The following is a 22,898-nucleotide window of genomic DNA, read 5'->3' as shown; positions in this document are numbered from 1 at the left end:
GAGAGAGAGAGAGAGAGATCTGTCTTCCTCTTCTTCTCAGGGACCTATTCTAAACCTACTTACCTCCAAAGGCCCTGCCTCCAAACACCATCACATTGTGGGTTAGGGCTTCAACATATAGAGGGGTGCAAACATTCAATCCATAACAGTTTCTTTCAGCCATGTTGGAAAGTGCTCATTCTCAGACACTCAGGCTTTATAAAGTCCTGTGCCATGTGGACACTTAGCATAGATGGCCCTAGGCTGTTTTCAGTTCCTTACAAGAAAAAGGAAGTAAACTCTGGCTTACAGAACTTAGCAAGGTCTCCTCAAATAGCCCCTCGCTCTCAGAAAGGTGCCACTCTTTTCTATAGGCTTCTTGCAGACCCTGTTCTTCAGTCTTTGAAAGTGGTGTCTGGGGCACAACTGGTTTATAGGGAACATTTATTAACTTATTTTCCCTTATCTCCCTGCTCTTATCCCTCACCTACTCTTTTATCTGCAAGTAAATTTAAAAAGGGGGGAAACTACATGTGTGAACATGATAATTTCCAAAACAAACCCCGAAATCAATTATTGATAGCTGTGTAAAGTGTTGCAAACAGGGGCATGTTGGACTGCTGTGGCTGAATGGAGAACAAAAAGCATTATCACCAGATACACAAGGCTAGATTCATTTCCTTGAAAATGTGGAACAGTTTAAAATATTGCTAAGGGACAAAGAGATTTTTCTCTGGTGCTAACTCATTGATTTTTAGTGAAAAATACTTTTTAACAATTATTTTTTTCAGGATTTAATGTTGATAATGTCAGTCCTTAATGCATGTCAATTATTTTATTATTCCTCTATGGGTTTCCTAGTATTGTGCTATGGATTGTCCTTAGTCTGCAGTGAAATGCCTCTGCCCAGCCATCTCTCCATTCATGTGAACCCAGCATTCCAGTGTTTGTTCCAACTTCAGAACAGTGGTGAAAGGAATTGGCATTGTTGATAAGATATCACTTCGTGTATTGGTTTCTCCCTGTTAATAACTGAATGCTTTAACAAGTTTATCAGCCCCACTTGCTTAACAAATACGTTAAAACCGGAACTGTGGTTCCAAAGGCTCCAAAGTAAAGAAGGCAAAATATTCTTAGGTTGAAAATTTCCTTCATGCAATAAATGTGAGTTCAAAGAAGCTATAGAATTAAGCATTGTGCTTTTCATGTGAAATTCAATTCGACAAATATTTATTGTTAAAAAAAACTTCTTTTACCTTCCCCTTCTTAATACAGTGGGTCCTGTAGAAGGAGGAAGTTTAGTGCCAAACAATGAACTATTTTCATTTGAGTTTATCAGAGGTCATCCAAAGGACTGAAGAGTTGGGGAAATTTCTCCTCTTCTCCTCTAGTTCTATGGTTTCCTCCCTGGTCTGCCTTTTTTTTTTCTTTTTTCTTTTTTAACACTAGTTCCAAACATCCACGTATAATAGAAAAACACTGAATTCAGATGTTTTGTCTTATCCTGTTAATTTATTTGGGGCCACATCAATTCATATTTCCTAAGTTCTTATCAGTCAGCAGCCATTGCCCAGGCTCCATAGTCTGTTGGATTGACCAAATCTGGCTTACATCATAATGGAGGAAGCAAGATCTCTCTCACATGACTCAGAAATTTCCAGGAAAGTAGACAACACATGAATGCATATGTGACTGTCATTGGTGTATTCAGACACATCCATTGCTCAAAGACAAGTAGTTCTTTGTACATCTCTAATCAGATATCTACACTGGGATTCCTAGGGGTTGCTTGGCTAGTTGGAGAAGGCCTAAGATTGTGTAGTGAAGAAATTCAGAAGAATTTTGAGCAGAGTTAGTGTCAAGGAGGGTCAGGGAGCAGGAATATTTCTTAGGGAAGGTGATATGTAGGAGAAGGTATGGACAAGTGACATCCTGGGTTAAGGTACTGATGTAAAATATGGCCCCAGGGTTCAGGGTTTCTTGAAGCCCATCCTTGGAGCTTCTAGGGATCTGTAAAGTCCAGGTTAGGAGCTGCTGCTGTGACACCTGCCTGAACAGACAGAAGTTAGTGTGGTATAGGCCAGGAAAGGCAGAAAGGGGAGTAGAAGGCAGGGAAAATAGTTCTGTTTCTCAAACCAAAGGGAATGCTGAAGGATGGATGTGGGGGCCCTGAGAAGTTGCAGGTAGAGTGGCTCAGATGACAGGAGGCCTTCTCAAAAAGACACAGGAAAGACTTCGGGCTATGAACCTAAAGAGGTTCCAACTACCAGTGACCTGGCTTCTGAACACATGTCATCAACTTTTATACAGGGTTGAAGATTTCCCTCTTAAAAGTTCACTGGGGACCAGGTGCAGTGGCTCACGCCTGTAATCCCAGCACTTTGGGAGGCCAAGGTGGGCGGATCACTTGAGGTCAGGAGTTTGAGACCAGTCTGGCCAATATGGTGAAATCCTGTCTCTACTAAAAATACAAAGATTATCCAGGCATGGTAGAACATGCCTGTAGTCCCAGCTACTCGGGAGGCCAACGCAGGAGAATCACTTGAACCCGGGAGGTGCAGGTGGCAGTGAGCCAAGATCATGTCGCTGCACTCCAGCCTGGGCGACAGAGTGAGACTCCGCCTCAAAAAAAAAAAAAAAAAAAAAAAAGAGTTAGAATAAGGAAGAGATTTCACTCTTCTGAACAAAACAAAACAACTTAATGTTTGTCATCAGGGAGTACAAATACCATCCATATTGATATAATTCTATTTTTCTCTTCTATTTTCCTTGGTAGAAAGTGACAATTGCTTCTTTGGTTTACAGAGCCCTTTCATTCTCACAGTGAGCCTAAGGTCAGTCATTTTCTGCACTTTTCAAGGGAGTTGAGGCTCTGGGCAGTTTAGGGGCTTGTCTAGTTCCCTCCGCCTGGGGTGGCTGGAGGCATAACTCCAAGCTCAGTGCTACTTCCATCATACTTTCTACTTGGTTCTTGGTCAGACCAAGTTTGGGATTTTTTGTGTTTGGGATTTCACTGCATTGCTGATGCTCACATTCATCCTCACCTGACAAAGGCCATTAACTACATCACTGATCTCTGCTTTGACCACTTGTTCAATAGTTTTAGCCACTGGGCTAGCAATTGCGAGGCGCTAAGATATGTGACCCACCTGAGACCCAGGAATGCATTGCCACTCCCACAGATGGGGTCCTCTAGTTACCCCTGAGCAAGGAGCAGGAGCACTAATCTCCACTCCCCTTCACAGGAAAGAACAACCAATCTGTCCAATTACAGAGAACTTTGGAAAGATGCCAAGGAACTCTGAGCCCAGAACTGATGAGGTCCAGAGAAGAAATTCAGCTCCAAAAGGAAGAGGGGAGACCTACAAGCTGTTTCTGGGATCCTTGGACACATAGAAAACCAGAAGCCATCAATGAGTGGGGCAGCTTTAATTCCTTTGTGTAGGACCTGCTATGTTAGAATCCAAAGTCTGCTCAGGAGCAGGCCTACCTGCTCACACTAGAGCATCCAGGGGGAACTGTGGATACCTGCTCATGGCCAAGACAGGTGACTGAGCAGAGGATGGCTCCAAAGAAGATTACTAAGAGCTCATGTCAGGGGCAGCGGGGAATAGGCCACAGGTGAGTGCTAACACCTTGGGAAATGTGGGGACTGCCACATCAGTGGAGGACAACAAAGCTGGCTTCCTGAGACTGAGAGGAGGCTCATACAAGGGGGACCTTGGGGAAAAAGGAGCCTTCCTGCAGCCACTGTGACTGACACTGGAGAATCACTTCTTACATTCTAAATCACTGGGCCTTTGGACTGCAGGCACTTGTTCATTGCTTATTTGTGGTGATGGGCTCTCTTTCCTTTTCATCAAACTTTGTGCTTGCAAAGGGGTGTTTGTACCACCTTACAGGGTCTCTGTCCATAATTTTGATTCAAGCTAAACTGAACAAGTGCAGGATATGTTGGCTCCAAGGTTATGCCAGGATACAGCTTTCTCCAGGTGAAATAATCCCTTTCTAACCCCCATAATAGATCCACAAACAGGCAGGATTAGTGTGTGGGTCACCTTAAAAATCTGGTGAACCCCCTCTTGTTCCCAAGTGTCTGTGTTTGAGGGAACTTAGTAAAGGGAGGAGCTTCCGCGGAACCTTTTGTGTTTAGTCTCAATCTGCCAATGATTTACTCACCCTGTGTTGTTGAATTGGAAGATTGGGTGGCGATTTATCAGAAAGTGTAGCAGGAAAAACTTGTTGCTTCTAAGATCTCAAATACTGGTTAACTGCAAGTTTCCAGCTAGAAGGTAGGCTCTGATTCACTGTTTTGTATTTTGTAAAACAGTTATAAGTAATTTGAAAGATAGACCTGCTAAGAATTGAGATCTGTGTTCTGCTTGGTTAGAGCTAACATTTATGGTGAGGAAAACACTGCAGGTAACAGTTCAGAGCCTGGACTTTGGTGGCAGGTGGATGCAAGTTAGGGTCACAGCTCTGCTACTTGATAATTGTGTGATCTTGGCAATTTATTTAACTCTGTGGCCTTCAGTTTGCTTCCTTTGTTAATTTTTTTTCTTAGTTCTATTAGTTTTTCAATTATGTTTTCTGAAACTAGAGATACTTTTGCCTCTTTTAATATTCATAGTAGAAATTTCTTTCTCTTGTTTTATTGCATTGGTTACAATTATCCGATTGTAACCAATGATATCAGTGACAATGACAATGGGCATTCATATCATATTCCTGATCTTAAGGGGATGTTTCAAATGTTTCATATTAAGTATGATAATTACTGTATGTTCTGGTAGACATTGTTTAAAATCAGCTTAAGAAAGTTTCCTTGTACTTTAAAAAAATTGTGAATGAATCTTAAAGTTAGTCACATTCTTGGCATCTCTTGAGCCAAAATGATATGGCTTTTCTTCTTTAGCCTGTTAAGATAATGCATTTTATCAATAGTTTTCCCTATTAACTAATTATTTTTAATGTCAAATCTTTTTAAAATCTAAGATAAATCCTGATTGGTTATGATGCATTTTTCTTTCTCACACATTTCTTGTCTTTTTCTTTTTTTAAAAAATTTTTGTGATAATTTTCACTATGCTGCCCAAGCTAGTCTCAAACTCTTGGACTCAGGGGATCCTCCTGCCTCAGCCTCCCTAGTAGTTGGGACTACAGGCATGTGCCACCATGCCTGGCTGCGTTTTTTCTTTTTAATATTGCTGGACTTGATTTCATAAGATTTTATTTAGGATATTTAAAATTTAAGTTTTTAAATGATATTCATGTATCATTTTCTCATGTGCTACCTTTTTCAGCCTTTGCAGCTGTGATTTTTAATTAATTGTGTTGATTTAAAGGAGCAGGCTGGCACAGAGAAGAGGACATGCGGAAGGAGCTCCAGCTCTCCCTTTCAGTCACCTTGCTGTTTGCCTGTGGCTTCCTCTACCAGTTCACCCTGAAGTCCAGCTTCCTCTTCTGCTTGCCTTCTTTCAAGTCCCAGCAGGGGTTGGAAGCCCTCCTGAGCCACAGACGCGGCATTGTGTTTCTAGAGACCTCAGAGAGAATGGAGCCGACCCACTTGGTCTCCTGTGCTGTAGAGTCTGCTGCCAAGATTTATCCTGAGCGGCCCGTGGTATTCTTTATGAAGGGTCTCACTGATTCCACACCGATGCCCTCAAACTCCACATACCCAGCTTTTTCCTTCCTCTCAGCAATAGACAACGTTTTCCTCTTCCCTTTGGATATGAAAAGGCTGTTTGAAGACACACCATTGTTTTCATGGTACAATCAAGTAAGTGTTCAGGAAAACTTAAAATATCAACGAATTGTATATATGGGTAAACTGAGGGCAAGGACTCAGGTCGGAGATGGAACTAGAACTCATATTTGGGTTGACTCTCATTTGGCCCTCTTTTTATGTTGAGAACTGATTCAAATAAACAGGGGAGACTTGTGTTAGGTGCATCTTTATTCTCGTGTCTTTTGCTTCTAGCCTTATTTCTTTTAGGATCTTGGTTACTTTGGAGACTGTTCTTAACTGAATGAGTTTTTATATCTTTTCTAGGTGTATAGGACACTTTTTTTCACTATCGTTTTAAATCCACTTATGTTAAACTTTTTTTTTTTTTTTTTTTTGCACCTAAAGGGGAAACCAGGCAATATTTAACATGAAATGATGTAAGTAGAAAATTCATGAAGGATTGGTGAAATGCTGCGATATGGATTGGGTTGTATTAAGATATGATTGAGAAAGTCCTGGAGCTCGGAGGAATTTTGTAATCCCCATGATAGTAGCAAACCATAATAAGGGAATAACATGCCAATCTAATATTTCTCTTATAGAAGAACTGAAATCAGGTTGCTTAAGGAAATTGTAGTACAGCCACTCAATGATTCCATTATGCAGGCTTTAACTATGATTTTTTAAAACTGACATCCTATGAAGACTATAACACAATATGGAATTAAAACCACCTTATATCATAATGTGATTATAGTAGTTATAACGATTTAAGTTATGCAAAAACCCACACACATCTATTGAAAAAAAAAGACCTCAAAGAACTATACAACACACAATAATAGTAGGTGTTTTAGTATAATTGGATTAGGAGTGAATTTACTGATGAGAATGTGTTGATTTTACAAATAAAATTATTTTAGAAAACAAAAAGTCATTTAAAAATTGACATAAAAATAATACTATTCGCATTGGGTGTGCTGGCATGCACCTGTAGTCTCAGCTACTCCAGAGGCCGAGGCAGGAGGATTGCTGGAGCCCAGGAGTTCAAAGGCCAGCCTGGGCAACATAGTGAGACTCTGTCTCAAACAAACACACAAGCAAAAATAATACTATTTGCTTGCCACATAAAGTTCTGTCTAAATTCTAATCATAGGCTGTAGCAAATATTAGCAAACTTTTTTTTTCTGTATAGGGCCAGATAGTAAATATTTTTGGCTTTGTGGGCTAAGGTGGCAAAATTGAGGATATTATGAAGGTACTTGTGGTAGTTTCCTCCGTCTGCTGTAACTAATTACCACCAACCTGGTGGCGTAAAACAACAGAAATTCGTTCTCTCACAGTTCTGCAGGTTAGAAGTCCCAGATTATTTTCACTGGGCCAATATCAAAGTGCTGGTAGGGCTGTGTTTCCTCCTGAGTTCCTAGGGAAGGATGATCCCTTGCCTCTGACAAGCTTCTGTGGCTGCTGGCATTCCTTGGTCAATAGCCCCTCACTCCAATCTCTATCTCCATCTTCAAAGCTCTTTTTCTCTCTGTGTGTAAAATCTCCCTCTGTCTCTCCCTTTAAATGACACTTGTGATTACATTTAGAGCCCATCCAGGATAATCTCCCCATCTTAAGTTTCCTAATGACATCTGCAAAGATACTTTTGCCATATAAGGTAACATTAGAAGGTTCCAGGAATTAGGACCTGAGGTCTTTGGGTAGCCATTATTTAGCCTACTCCCTGCCCCGCCTCATTTGCCTGGAAACTGGGTGGACTCCCCTGGGTGGAGGGCATGCGTGTACCTAGTTGCTGTCAGCTGGAGACATTTTTTGGACTAAGTGACAGACCTGATGAGGAGGGATCTGGTGGGCCAGAAAGGTAAGGGCTGGGGTTGGGAGTGGCTGCTGGGGTCAGTTTATTCTTGGCCTCAGTGACTTCTAGATCCCAAAGTGCCTATCTCTCCTTCTGAAGAGCCCTGAAGTCCTCAGATTGGGACTCATCAGGAGGAGGTGGGGCAGTTCGTGGACTGAGTTTCCACTGTGTTGGCAGTGCCAACAGCAGAGTTCCCAAAAAACAGGTGGTGCTGCCCTGTGCAGTGGCAGGGCGGGCAGAGGGGTAGGGAGGCAGTTTCTGGGAGTGGAGGGGATACCCCAGCTTGGTCTTTGTGGCTCTCAGTGCTAACTTGCTTGAGGGTGCTCCGGGACTCTACAAGTTTCCTGATGCCTGAGCTAGACTAATACCACCTGATATAGTTTGAATATATATCCTCACCAAATCTCATGTGGAATTGTAATCTCCATTGTTGGAGGTGGGGCCTGGTAGGAGGTAATTGGGTCATGGGAGTGGATCCATCATGACTTGGTGCTGTCCTCAGGATAGTGAGTGGGTTCTCACAAGATCTGGTTGTTTAAAAGTGTGTGGCACCTACCCCCCGCGACTCTCTCTCTTGCTCCTGCTCTTGCCATGTGATGCACCTACTCCTGCTTTACCTTCAGTTGTGAGTAAAAGCTCCCTGAGTCCTCCCCAGAAGCCAAGCAAATGCTGTTGCTTTGCTTCCTGTACAGCCTGCAGAACTATGAGCCAATCAAACGTCTTTTCTTTATAAATTACCCAGTCTTAGGTATTTCCTTATAGGAATGCAGGAACAGCCTAACACACTGCCTAAATTGTATTTTGCTCCTTGAAAAAAATCTGTAATTAAATTATTTTGGGAGAAGCTGCATGCCACATCCTTTTCTTACAGATGAATTATGCACATGAGGATATTAAAGCCTCTTTATCATTCTGAACTAAAGAAATTTAACTGGATTCAACCCATCACTTCCTAAACTTATTTGAGCATGGAACCCTCTTTCAGTGTGACACATAAATAATCTCTTGGCACTGATGTTCCATGGAACACAGTTTAGGTTGCTCTAAGCTGCACCTTAATTTTACTATGTTGGATTTTAGGAGCAAGATGGGCTCTGAGCTAGAGAGCTCCTAAGTGTTTGCTCCGTCTGAGCCTGCAGGATACTACAGTAGGCTGTACATCTACAGGGATCACACCATAATACCCTAGGGATGCTGAGCTCTGGCATGTGCTTCCCCAGTTAGGCCACCACAGGATAGCTGGGAACCACCTGTTAGGAAAGACTCAAGGTGCCATCACTCCCTCATGACCACTGGGTTTGCTGCACTGATCTGGGCTACTGTAGCCCTTAATGATGCCCAGGAATTAGAACTATGGGCATAGGGTGGGGATGGGCGACTGTTCTCTGAGCAGCTAGAACCTTCAACCTCTTTCTGCTGGTCATCCTTATTGGTGCGCTTATGTTGTTTTTGTTTTGTTTTGTTTTGTTTTGAGATGGAGTCTCGCTCTGTCGCCCAGGCTGGAGTGCAGTGGTGCGATCTCGGCTCACCAGAACCTCCGCTTCCCGGGTTCAAGCAATTCTCCTGCCTCAGCCTCCCAAGTAGCTGGGACTATAAGCATGCACCACCACACCCAGCTAATTTTTGTATTTATAGTAGAGATGGGGTTTCACCATGTTGGCCAGGATGGTCTCGATTTCTTGGCTTTGTGATCCACCCACGTCGGTCTCCCAAAGTGCTGGGATTACAGGCTTAAGCTACCGCACCCCGCCCCTGGTCATAATTTTTAACTTAAAAAAAATAGGAATGATCATAGTACCTATTTTTGAGGACTTGTGTAGATTAAAAAGAACTTAGAACAATTATTGATAAATGTTAGCTATTATTATTAGGTTTTTGGCAATTGTATACAATGTGACAATTTTTTTTTTTTTTTTTTTTTTTTGAGACGGAGTTTTGCTCTCTCGCCCAGGCTGGAGTGCAGTGGTACGATCTCAGCTCACTGCAACCTCCACCTCCCAGGTTCAAGTGATTCTCCTGCCTCAGCCTCCGGAGTAGCTGGGATTACAGGCACCCGCCACCCGCCTGGCTATTTTTTTTTTTTTGTATTTTTAGTAGAGATGGGGTTTCACTGTGTTGGCCAGGCTGGTCTCCAACTCCTGACTTCGTGATCTGCCCGCCTCTGCCTCCCAAAGTGCTGGGATTACAGGCATGAGCCACCCCCGCCCGGCCTATTTTTTTTTTTTTGAGATGGAGTTTCACTCTTGTCACCCAGGCTGGAGTGCAATGGCATGATCTTGGCTCACTGCAACCTCCGCCTCCCAGGTTCAAGTGATTCTCCTGTCTCAGCCTCCCTAGTAGCTGGGATTACAGGTACCTGTCACCACACCAAGCTAATTTTTGTAGTTTCAGTGGAGACGGGGCTTCACCACGTTGGCCAGGCTGGTCTCGAACTTCTGACCTCAGGTAATCCACCCACTTCAGCCTCCCAAAGTGCTGGGATTATAGGTGTGAGCCACCACGCCCAGCACAATGTGACAATTTTTAACAACTTGTGAAGATTTCTGCAAAGTTTTAGTTGACCTGCTTTCATTTGACTGGATAGCAGAATTTTAAAGACTGTTTATTTTGTCAAAAGCCAGGGGTAGTTGTTTAACCTTTTGTCCAATGTCTTTAAAATTAACAAACAAACAAACAAACAAAACATTTTGCTATTTCTCTTCAAAATCTTAGCATTCCATATGAGAACATTGACATTTATGCTGATTTATTTTTGTTCTTTTTAAAGTAATTTTCTGTTTTGCCCACATTTTAGCCTTTGCAGTCATCTGTGACTCCTCTCTCTCCCACCCCACATCTAGCCCATCAGAAAATGCTGACCAGCTTCATCTTCATTATGTGCCCTTCCCTCACCCCCACTGTTAGCACCATCATCTCTTGTCTGGATTATGTCAACTGACTCCTAACCTGCCTTTGCTTCTGCCCTTGCCACCTACCAACCCTACCCCAGACTGATTTCCACACAGCAGCCAGAGTGACCCTTTGAAGACTACTTGAGATCACGTCCCTCCTTTCTTCTAAACCTTCCCAATAACTTCAGTCTTGGCCCCAGCCTACATAATCTAGCCTCCCTCCCCACCCCTGTCCAATTCTGATCTCATTGCCTACCCTACTCCCTTCTCTACTCTGCTTCAGCCCACTGCCTCCTCCTTGTTCCCGCACATGGCAAGTGTGCTTTTGCCTCAGGGCCCTTGTATTCACTGGAATACAGACCTAAGCTTCAGTGACTTTTATGCCGTGCATTTGTGGAACTATATGAACCAGGAGGGGAGGTCTGTGGTTAGAGGAAGCAACACACTGGTGGACGATCTCTATTGCAAGAGAAGAGAGTTCTAGGAGTTCCCTCCTCCTGGAACTCTCTTCCTCAGCTATGGGCATGGGTCACCCACCCACTTCATTCCAGTTTCTGGGGGAACTAATGAAATACAGTGCTCCACCCTGGCCCCTTCACAGTCCCTTCACCCAGCCTTTTTTCTTCATAGTTGTTGTCAACATCTGACACATAATGTTTATTTATTATCTGTCTCCTCCCAGTAGGGTTTTCTGTTTGTTTGTTCACTGCTGTATCCTTAGCAGTTTTAATAGAGTTCGGCACATAGTAAATAGGTCCTCATTAAATATTATTAGAGGAATTAATAAATGAGCAAAGGTATGCATTTTAAGATTCTTTTTACCAATTTTTCAAAGAGCAGACATACTGATTTTTTCATTGTCAGTTGTTAGCATTTTAAGGGCTTTATTTGGTTCTTCCTCTACAGTTTCATATTTGTAGTTTATGCCACCCACATTGAAGAATGAATCATACAGTGCATTGTGAAATCTTTTCTGGATTTCTTCTTTATCTTTCCAATGCTTTAATGTTTTTAAAAAACCATTTCATGAAATCTTTAAAAGGTGCTAAACCTTTCCATTGATGCTGATTGCTGCAAACTTTTTACTTAAATGAAAAATTTTGGAGTGAGGTAAGTTTGGTAAATTTGCAAAATCGGGCTTGTGGCAAATAGGATTTTGGGAAGCTGGCTTCTTTAACCCCTCCCCAGCTTCTCTGGGCCTGGCCTCCTGCTGTGATGCCCCTCCCTCTTCCCCCTGGCTACTTGGGACTGATTTGCACCTGCTCCTGCAGATCAACACCAGCATAGAGAGAAACTGGCTCCACATCAGCTCGGACGCATCCCGCCTGGCCGTCATCTGGAAATACGGTGGCATCTACATGGACACCGATGTCATCTCCATCAGGCCCATACCTGAGGAGAACTTTTTGGCTGCCCAGGGTTCTCGGTACTCTAGTAATGGAGTATTTGGGTTCCTCCCCCAGCACCCCTTTTTGTGGAAATGCATGGAAAACTTTGTTGAACACTATAATTCAGACATTTGGGGCAACCAAGGCCCTGATTTGATGACAAGGATGTTGAGGGTATGGTGTAAACTTGAAGACTTCCAGGAGCTGAGCGACCTCAGGTGCCTGAACATATCCTTCCTACACCCCCAAAGATTTTACCCCATCTCCTATCCAGAGTGGAGGCGCTACTATGAAGTGTGGGATACAGACCCAAGCTTCAATGACTCCTATGCCCTGCATCTGTGGAACTACATGAACCAGGAGGGGCGGGCTGTGGTTAGAGGAAGCAACACACTGGTGGAAAATCTCTATCGCAAGCACTGTCCCGGGACTTACAGAGACCTGATTCAAGGCCCAGAGGGGTCAGTGACTGGGGAGCTGGGTCCAGGTAACAAATAGAGCTAACACTGGGTTGCTGCTGCTGCAGTGTGGAAATGGATATTTCCTGGAGTGCCACATTTTCACTTGATCTCCACTGTCCCTTGCGGGGGTGGGCAGAGGGTTACCTCTCAAATGTCAGTTAGGATTAGCTTTCTCTGTCTATAATAGAACAATCCCAAATAATACTGGCTATAAAACATACACTCATGGTCCATGTGGCTGCTTGGCCTCCAACCCACCATGTTTGCATTTCAGGCAGTAGGATGAAGAAAAGAGGAAAGGTGCACTTGCTTTATTTTGTGAAGACTTCCTGCTAGTACCATATAACACTTCCTCTTACATTGCACTGACTGAGATGTAGCTGCAAGAGAGGCTGGGAAGTTTAAGGAGGAAGAAAAAATGGGTACTGGGGTAGGCAGCGAACAGTTTTGCCACATGTTCTATTTAATACAGTAAGATTAATTCCAGGACCTGTTAGAGCATTGACTGAGGTAAAAAGAGACTTGATTTCTAGTCCTGATTTTGACATTCATTAATGCATTCAGTCAATAAATATTAACTGAGCCTGGTCTATGTGCCAAGCATTGATTTAGATGCTGCAGATACAGCTGGATCAAGCAGATGAGGTCCTCAGCACTTATATCCTAATCCCTGGCCTCATGACCCTGGGACAGTCTCCTCTCCTCCCCAGGGTGTCTGCTGTTCTCTACCCTACCTCTTTCCAATATACACTTTAACCCTGTCATAATTGGCCCATAGAAACAAATTACAAACTTAGACTATTTAAAACTGCTGCCCTTTTTAGATTCACATAAAAATTTACCTCCTGCATTTCAAAATGTCATGTTCAAAACACCATAAATAAATACAATTTTTATTTGTCAATTACAAATAAATTATTTATTTATTTTCAGGAGGTATGAGAATTATACTGTTATGAGAATATTTCAGCAAACACTTATCAGCGAAGATTTTCTAGAACTTTCCTTTTGATAGTTTGCTTTACGGAAAAAAGTTTGTATTTGCCCTTGAATATAAAATTATGATACCTTTTCAAACTATATCCATCTATCCCTCTTTTATTCTAATATTTCCCCCTTTAGGAATCACTGCTGGCCAGGCACAGTGGTTCACACCTGGAATCCTGGCACTTTGGGAGGCTGAGGCAGGTGGATTGCTTGAGCCCAGGAGTTCATGACCAGCCTGGGCAACAGGGTGAAACCCTGTCTATACAAAAAATACAAAAATTAACCAGGTGTGGTGATGCATGCCTGTAGGCCAAGCTAGCTGGGAGACTGAGTTGGGAGGATCACCTGAACATGGGAGGTTGAGGGTACAGTGAGTCAAGATCTTGCCACTGCACTCAGTCTGGGTGATAGAGCCAGATTAAAAAAAAAAAAATCACTGCTCTGACAGTCTTATTAAAAAATATTTACAAGTCATGTCTCATGCCCCAGCTTTATTTATTCACAGCTACTTGCTTTGGACTTGTAGATGTCTGATACCATCGTCAGGCTCTGAGGCTGCTGCCATACCCCATGGTTGTCCTCTGGGTTGTGTCCTAGGAACTGCTACTGGTTTTCAGTTCTCCTGACTGTCTCCACAGGTGAGGATTTCTAGGGCTAGCTGTCTTAGAGACAAGCAGGGACACATAGGTCTCTCACTTCTACATCTAGAGAATGCATGACAAATGGTTCTTCAACTGTCGAACATTCCTGACCAATAGGGTTTTGAGGGGTTTGATTAGAAATATTTTCGATATTTCAAAAACATGTGAATTGGCCATGCACATTGGCTCATGCCTATAATGCCAGCACTTTGGGAGGCCAAGGTGGGGGGATTGCTTGAGTCCAGGAGTTTGAGATCAGATTGGGGAAAACAGCAAGACTCTGTCCCTACAAGAAACAAATAGCCAGGCATGATGGCTCACCTGTAGTCCTAGCTACTCAGGAGGCTAAGGAAGGAGGATCACTTGAGCCCATGGGTTCTAGGTTATGGTGAACTGTGATCACACCACTGCACTCCAGCCTGGGCAAGACAGTGAGACCCTATGTCAAATAAATAAATAAGTAAATAAATGTATACACACACACACATACACACACATACACAAATTCATTTTGACATTAATGATAATTTGATGTTTATAGGGAGCTTTACCTGGCAGTAAATTATGTTTCTGATTAATATGTTTTTTGATTAATAAAAAATGTAGGAAATAAAGTAATAATGTATTACTTAATGAATCCAGTTTGCTTAGTGAAAAAGAACATTTCAAAACATGGTGGTAGTGATGATGGCAAGAGTAGTAAGTGGTAAGAAATGTGAGGTTCCTGGGACCCCAGATAACCCTGGATTCCTTCTGGTCTTTTGTGAATCTATGCCATTAATTTATGTCAGGCTACATTTTGAGAATAGGCTCATGCTGGTGTTTTCTCCTGTATTAATTTTTTTTCAAATCCTACTCATTCTTAGAATTTCAAATAGGATTGTGTGGGGCAAAACGTGAAAGTGCCTGTTGTGTACCACTGTCAAGTTTGTAGATACGTCTCACTCTTTCTCTGCATATGTATTCCTGCTTATTGGTAAGAAGTCTCTTCCAATACCCTACACTGCCACCTTGTCTGCCCTTGCTTTTTCCCCAGGACTCCCACAATTCAACAGGGCTGCCTTGTTTCCTTCTCTAGGGTAACGGCCAGCATCAGTGCTGATTGGGTGGTATCTTTGCCAGACTCATTAAATATTTTGAATACCATTCCTGAGTTTCTCATATCAACAGTTAAAAAAACCACAAATGGAATCATAAGATTCCATAACATGTGTTATGGCCAGCCGTGGTAGCTCATGCCTGTAATCCCAGCACTTTGGGAGGCTAATGGGGGCAGATCACTTGAGGTCAGAAGTTTGAGACCACCAGCCTGGCCAACATGATGAAACCCGTCTCTACTAAAAATACAAAAATTAGCCAGGCGTGGTGGTGGGCACCTGTAATCCCAACTACTTGGGAGGCTGAGGCAGGAGAATTGCTTGAACTCAGGAGGTGGAGGTTGCAGTTAGCCCAGACTGTACCACTGCACTCCAGCCTGGACAACAAGAGCGAAATTCTGTCTGAAAAAGAAAAAGAAAAAAAAAAAGATACATGTTATTTGTATGTTGTTTTTCACTTTAAAAATGTATGTCTTAGGTACCTTTTTTCATTAGCACACCAAGATATACTTTTTTCTTTATAATGGTTGCATAGTGTTTCATTGTAGGATACATGATACATAATCTATTTAATCGTTATTCAATTGGATATTTAGGTTATTCTAATTTTAATAGTACATGTAATACTATAGCAAAAAATCCTGATTCCTGCATTTTTGAGGACTTTAAATTTTGATAATTATTTTTCAAGAAGGCTGTTTGAAACTGCCCATTTTCCCACTTTTCACCAATTTAAAACATCTACTTAATTTTGGCCAGTATAATAGTTTAAAACATGTAATTTTGATGTTCATTTTGGTAAGGTTGTTTACATGTTTAACTGGCAATTATTTTTATTCTATGAATAATCTCATCTTTTGTCCACTCTTCTTTTGGGTTGTTCTATTTCTCGTTGATTTGTAAGCACTCTTTATAAATTAATGTCACTAATACTGTATCATTACGTTGCATTTTTTTTAGTTCTTTGTTTTTTAACCTCATTTAGGATGTTTTCATCATATATATTTTAAAATTTTTATGTAATCCAACCTGTCTTTTTTTTGGTCTTTTGGGTTTCATGCCATGCTTCCCTACCCTTCTGTCACCCTGCTCCCCTTCAATAAATAAAGGTAGAGCTCTCTCACCCAAGGGAATTGTCAGGACCCTGAATCTCAGATGTATCTTCTAAACTAAGTAGCAAGGTTAACGCACTCTCCTTGGTGATACTGGGGCAGGGATTCTTAATTTAGGGGGCTGTGAAGAGATTTTGGGAGTCTGGGAACTTATATCTTTATTTTTACTAGCTGTTAATCAAAATGTATCATTTCTTTCAATTATGAATGTAGGCCACAAACCGCAGTAGTATCAGTGAAACCTGTGACTGTCATTAAATATTAGTTTTTTCCTATCATGTTAAAGTTATTACAGATATCTTGAAATATTGTTTACACTCTTACTACTTTTAGATCAGATGCTAGGTCTTGCTATTTAATGCATTAATAAACAAATGCTATTATTTTGCACATTTTCTTGTGTTCTCATAGCTATATTTTCAATATTTTGATGTCCTCTGTAATTCTATGTTTTGCTTTGTGCATTTAAAACCATTCTTAGACCGGCACGGTGGCTCACGCCTGTAATCCCAGCACTTTGGGAGGCCAAGGCGGGAGGATCACAAGGTCAAGAGATCGAGACCATCCTAACCAACATGGTGAAACCCCGTCTCTACTAAAAATACAAAAATTAGCTTGGCGTGGTTGTGCGTGCCTGTAGTCCCAGCTACTTGGGAGGCTGAGGCAGGAGAATCACTTGAACCTGGGAGGCGGAGTGTGCCGAGATCGCACCACTGCGCTCCAGCCTGGCGACAGAGCAAGACACCGTCTCAAAAAAAAAAAAATAAATAAAATAAATAAATAAATAAATAAATAAATAAATAATAAAAATAAAAACCATTCTGGGGAAAGGGTATGGGCTTCATCAAACTGCCAAAGGGGAATCCCTCCTCCAAAAGGCAAGAGCCCAGGCAGGAGGCGGCTGGGGCAGCTCCTTCCAGATCCCACCCCCCATCACTGCCAGCCAATGAGTGGCCATATCACAGCCACGCCTTAGGCCAAGCTTATCCAGCTCTGCACTTTCATTTTTGCAGAAGGGACGTTTTCCTGAGAAAGGAGGTCTTTTCGGTAGGTGCTTAGACTTCCTTCAAAGTGATCTTTTCGGGGATTGGGCTAGAATGTACGATCTGCCTAAGAAAGAGTTTCTTCTCAGATCCTGCCACTTCTAGACATGTCAGAGTGCAGGCCTTTCTTTTGTTACTAGATTCTTAGATTTTTCAGGAGAAACCAGCAAACCAGATTTTATGTAAACCCCTCCTCTGACTGTATGCCTGCCTATTTATACATCAACCCAGAAAGCCCAACAATACACTTTTGACCTTAAATCACCTCAGGGCTCCTTAGTGGCCGGCATCCCAGCGCGGGGAGCCCTGTCCATACACCTCAGATACATTTCCCTTCAGGACAATGGGATCCAGAGCAGGCTTCTGAGGTGTGATGCCAGCATTTGGCAGCAGAGGGCACTCCTATTACAGGTTGCCTAGGCTGTGTCCTATTTGCTGAGGTGTAGGAGGGAGACCCTCTGTGAAAGGGGCTGAGAGGGCAGGTGCCTAGTACTGGGCTTAGGAGGGAGTGAGGGGCCATTGGGGTATTGAAAATCCATCCTCCTGTCCTCCCACCCAGCAGTTGTGGGCCAGCTGCTCAGGGTGACAGGACTAGCCAGCTAGGGCTGGTCTCCTTTAGTCTGTGCACCTGTCCCCACGGCTGATGCCAGATCTTGTGTGTGCTGCAGTAGAGGTGGGCAGCAGAAATGACAGCTTTCCAGTGCCAAGTGATCTAGTCCTCTAGAGGCTGTTGGTATCCTTGGGACTAAGAAAAGAACTTGGCACATAATAGGCACTCAGTAACTCTTCCCTTTGTTGAGGGTTGAACTAAGGCCTAGTAAGGGAAGAGTGTGAGGGTTGCATGCATGAGGTCTTGGTCAGCTCAAGATGGAGGATTTGGTTTTTGGCTAAGGTAGATCTGGGTGCATGTCAAGTCTACTTTCTTACACCAGCCCTGCAAAGGAGGGCACCCTATTTACACATGGGGAAATTGAGGCTGGTGGAAATAACACACACAAAGGTATCCTCAGAACTACTTTCTGCAAATGTCAGGGATACAGTGGGAAGAGAGCTGAGAAGTAAATGTCTTAGGCGATTTCACAGTGTCAAGTCAAGAGGGCACACCACTGACTTGTAGGTTCAGGGCAGAGCCTACATATAATTTAGCTAATTTGGTTCTAACAACTCTTCTAGATAGAGTTTACTTTTCCCACTTTACAGATGAGAAAAACGAAGATCAGAGAGGCTACGTGATGTTCCCAGGGTTATGTAGCTTGGGAATGTGGAATGTAGATGCATCTTTGACTCCCAAAGCCTGGACTCTTCTTTTTGCTCTTCTGGGTGGCAGAAAACCCTGGGGTGAAAAAAGTGCCCTGACTAGGAGAAGACAGCAGGAACAAGATTCCCCATCCGAGTAGGTGGTGCACAGATATCCCAACTTGGTCCTGGTCCCTGCTCCATCTACTATTTTTTTTAATGTTTAAAAAATTGTGGTAAACTATACATAACGTAAAATTTGCCATTGTAGCCATTTTCAAGTGTACAATTCAGTGGCATTAAGTACATTCACATTATTGTGCAACCATCACTACCATTTATCTCTGGAACTTTCTCATCATTCCCAAACTGAGATTCTGTACTCATGAATCAATAACTACTCATTCCCCCTCCTCCGGCCACTGGTAACCACTATTCTACTTTCTGTCTCTGTGAATGGACTATTCTAGGTACAAATGGAATCATACAATATTTCTAGGTATAAGTGGAATAACACAATATTTGTCTTTTTGTGTCTAGTTTATTTCATTTACATAATGTTTTTGCCTTGATCTGAATGTTTGTGTCCCTGCAAAATGGGGTTGAAATCTTGACCCCCAAGGTGATGGTATTGGGAGGTGGGGCTTTTGGGAGGTATGGTTAGGTCATGAAGGTAGAATCCTCATAATTGGGATTAGTGCGCTTATGAAAGAAACCCCAGAGAGCAAGGTAGCCCCTTCTACTAAGTGAGGGTGCAGTGAGAAGATGACAGCCAGGAAACAGGCCCTCACCAGGCACCGAATCTGCCAATGTCTCTATTTTGGACTTCCCAGCCTCCAGAACTGTGAGAAAAACACTTCTACTATTTATATGCTACCCACTCAATGGTATTTTGTTATAGCAGCCTGAATAGACTAAGACAGTTTTCAAGGTTCATTCATATGCCAGAATTTCCTTCCCTTTTAAAGTTAATATTATATTGTATGGATATACCACATTTTGTTTACCCATTAATCTGTTGATAGACATTTGAATTGTTCCCACTTTTTGGCTATTGTGAATAATGCTATTATGAACATGAGTATATGAATATCTGTTTGAATCCCTGCTTTCAGTTCTTTGGGGTATATACCCAGAAATGGAATTGCTGGATCTTTTGGCAATTCATGTTTAATTTTTTGAGGAACTACCATTGTATCCACAGTAATGGTAGCATTTCACATTCCCACCAGCAATGCACAGGAGTTCCAGTTTTCCTGCATGTCCTTGACAATGCTTGCTCCCATACACATTTGCTTTGGCTGCCTCAAAATGTAGAGCTTGGCAGATTGAGACTGTGGTGGGAAGAAAGCCTTTGCAATGGAAAAAAGAGAAAGAGGGAGGGAGGGCGAAGAGTTGGGGGATGGGAGAGAGAGAGAATGTGAAAAGGAGCTTTTTTCCCCCACTCTTCCCGGACCCTCATGGGGGCTGCACAGACTCCTAGAACCTTCAAGTAGCAAGACAGAGGTCCCCTCCACCAGCCACATAGCTCTCCTTACACCTGGCCTCCTATTCCCAGCAACTTTAAGGAAGTATTTTTTTAATTGGCCATGGTTTTATCAAAAGCCTATTAAGTTTTTGCCACAAAAGGATTTTCTTTAAAATAAAAATAAGGGTAAGTATTTGACTGATGTCCCTTGGGAGTGCTTTAGAGAAGAGGAATGAATACTGACATGTCCTATCTTCCCAGATGCAGAATTGTAAAACAAACAAACATAATTGCTTTTCACATGTAAAAGAAAAGTGACTTAGAACATACTAGCGTTTTCTTTGCCACGAAGGAGTTTACTTTCAGTGACTAAGCCAGAACTACTAGAGTTGTCAGGCCTAGGGACAGGACACACGGCAAGTGCTTAGCCAGGCTGGCCAGGACTGACCATTTCTGCAAGGAGTCCACAAGAAGGCTCAGGGCAGCCCTTTCCTGCTCCTGTCAATTTGAGTTGAGCAACAAACCTTTTGACCAAGTATCAGCTCCATGGCACAACCCACAGTTACGGTGCCCACAAAACAGAATCTCAGCACAGCAACTACTGGCTATGGGAAGCGATCAGAGACTAACATCAGGAGAAAAAATACGTTTTTCAGTCCTGGGTTTCCAAGTTGGCATCTCCAGGGCAAACCAGCAGGTTGGGAGGGTAGGGGCTGGTGGGTGGGGGCTGCGGAGGGAAGGTGGCTGCCATCTGTCTGATCAGACCTGGGGCACACCCAAAGAACTCTCCTAGCTTGGGATCAGGTCAGGAAGAAACCAGGACGGTCCCTTTAGGAGAGTGAGCAGGACTATCTGCCCGGGGGGCTGCGGCCGCCCCTGCACAGCAGGCCATCAATTGTACCGGAGGCAGGGTGTGGGGAAACCGGAGCAAGGCCAGCCTCTCAGCAAGGCCAGGAAGCCATTCACTTGGATCCTGGATTTTACTAACGGATTAAACGTGGCATTCTCTCCTTCCCCCATCCGTTACAGACCTAAAAATAGCTCATCCCAGAGGGGCCGGGAGAGGCTCCACCTCTTCTTGAGGTGGGGCGGGGCGGGGCGGCTGTAGTAAGAGCGGGAGGCACCAGAGACCCCAAGTCACGAGCTGACTGGCGCACCGAGGAGCTCTCTGCCCGCGGCCCTGCACCAGAGTGGGCCGGGCAGGCTCTGCCTCCGCCACAGAGAGCGCCCGGGCTGCGGGGAGCTGGGGAAGCATCCCAGGAACGGCGGGCGGTGAGCATTCCGGGAACTGTCTCTGGGCTGTCTGGGGCGGTGGAGCAAGTCTGGAGGCAGGACGTGGGGCGAGTAGGGGAGCCGCCACCTCGAGACGTCTTCCCGCCGCCCCCGGTTCCGGGCGACCCCACGGTGAGCGGGCCGCGCGGGAAAACTATGCCAGGAATTAGTCCCGGGAGCGGGGCGGGTGGGTAGCTTGGCTGCACTCCTAAGGATCAGGGATTCGGGAAGTTAAACATTAGCCGGGGCGAACTCCCTACCGGGGTGCAGCGGGGCGCTGGAGGAGCCGGCTGCGTGCGTCCCCGCTGCCCAGGGCGCGCCCTTCCGGCCCGGCGCCGCCCTGCACGCCCGCCGCCTCCGCCTGCGCCGAACCGCGGCGCCCGGGGAGGGAAGGACCCGGGCGTCGGGCAGTGAAGGCGGGAGCGGGAATGACGGGATGCCCCAGGACTTGGCTACACTGGGAAGACGGACTTGGGTTTTTAACTTTTTGTAAAAAGAAAAGTGATTTGGGAGGGCTTGATGATCTGAGTGCCTTAGGTAAAGGAGGATCTTTTAGTAAATAGGTGATTTAAAAACAATAGCATTGGCATCTTTCGTTCCCCTTCTTCCTTTCCTGGGCTGGACCTCAGCAGGAGGCAGACGTGGTATTTTCATCTTGAGGTGGCTGCGAATAAAGTCCACCGAAGACCTGCTCAGTGCAGGACAGCGGTCCAGGAGACGGCAGAGGAGGAGGTCCGAGGGAGCCTGGGCAGGGCCTAGTTCAGGGAGCCCTTCCTAGGGGCCCAGGGCCTAGGCTGCCCCTGCCTGGCCTCCTGGAATTCGATTTCTAACAGGACTTTGGAGAGAATCCTGGGAAGTATGGGGTCTTCTGACTTGGCTTCTCACACCCTCATCTGCAGATAGGGTGGGTGACCTCTCTCTTCTCAGTTGCAGCCCCTAACACCTCTCCACACCCCTCCCGGATGTGAGGACTGGCCAGTGAGAACAACCCTGCTTAGGGAAGGCTGATCCTCCAGTCAAGTGGCTGATAAGGGGCCTTTTGTCTGTCTCTGTCAGCACCAAGGGTCTGGAGACACCTACCTCATCTGGAAATATTTTTTGATACTATCTAAATGCCTCATGAAGTTGTATGCTTCAGGTTGGAAACAGAAATCTGAATTCATGTGGGCACCATAACTGTGGGTTGTGCCATGGAGCTGATATTTGGTCAAAAGGTTTGTTGCTCAACTCAAATTGACAGGAGCAGGGAAGGGCTGCCCTGAGCCTTCTTATGGACTCCTTGCAGAGATGGTCAGTCCTGGCCAGCCTGGCTAAGCACTCACAATGTGTCCTGTCCCTAGGCCTGGCAACTCTAGTAGTTCTGGCTTAGTCACTGAAAGTAAACTCCTTCGTGGCAAAGAAAACGCTAGTATGTTCTAAGCTAGTTTTCTTTTACCTGTGAAAAGCAATTATGTTTGTTTTACAGTTCTGCATCTGGGAAGATAGGACATGTCAGTATTCATTCCTCTTCTCTAAAGCACTCCCAAGAGACATCAGTCAAATACCTACCCCTATTTTTATTTTAAAGAAAATCCTTTTGTGGCAAAAACTTAATGGGGTTTTGATAAAACTATGGCCACTTAAAAATATCTCCTTAAAGTTGCTGGGAATAGGAGGCCAGGTGTAAGGAGAGCTCTGTGGCTGGTGGAGGGGACCTCTGTCTTGCTGCTTGAAGGTTCTAGGAGTCTGTGCAGC

The 22,898-nt window shown here is 44.0% G+C and overlaps 2 protein-coding genes across 10 annotated transcripts in view; both read left to right on the top strand.

Moving 5' to 3' along the window:
- Positions 1 to 4,194: 4,194 nt before the first annotated feature.
- A4GNT (alpha-1,4-N-acetylglucosaminyltransferase) lies at positions 4,195 to 15,082 on the top strand. Its single transcript, XM_005545872.4, has 3 exons — positions 4,195 to 4,271; positions 5,325 to 5,758; positions 11,731 to 15,082. Exons 2-3 carry the CDS (start codon positions 5,351 to 5,353, stop codon positions 12,343 to 12,345), a joined length of 1,023 nt encoding a protein of 340 aa, XP_005545929.3. The 5' UTR covers positions 4,195 to 4,271; positions 5,325 to 5,350; the 3' UTR covers positions 12,346 to 15,082.
- A 5,914-nt stretch (positions 15,083 to 20,996) lies between these two features.
- DZIP1L (DAZ interacting zinc finger protein 1 like) overlaps positions 20,997 to 22,898 on the top strand; it is a 55,256-nt gene continuing 53,354 nt past the window's right edge. For 6 of the 9 annotated variants that reach the window (XR_012430732.1, XR_012430734.1, XR_012430729.1 and 3 more), the window contains exon 1: positions 20,997 to 21,164. The gene's annotated coding sequence lies outside the window, so the exon portion shown is untranslated. Of the gene's footprint in view, positions 21,297 to 22,898 lie in introns of all 9 variants that reach the window. The other 3 variants (XR_012430735.1, XM_005545867.5, XM_065539976.2) reach the window with 1 other exon arrangement.

This window comes from Macaca fascicularis, chromosome 2 (assembly GCF_037993035.2).
Source record: "Macaca fascicularis isolate 582-1 chromosome 2, T2T-MFA8v1.1".
Classification (NCBI taxonomy): domain Eukaryota; kingdom Metazoa; phylum Chordata; class Mammalia; order Primates; family Cercopithecidae; genus Macaca; species Macaca fascicularis.
This window is presented reverse-complemented; position numbering and strand designations above follow the sequence as displayed.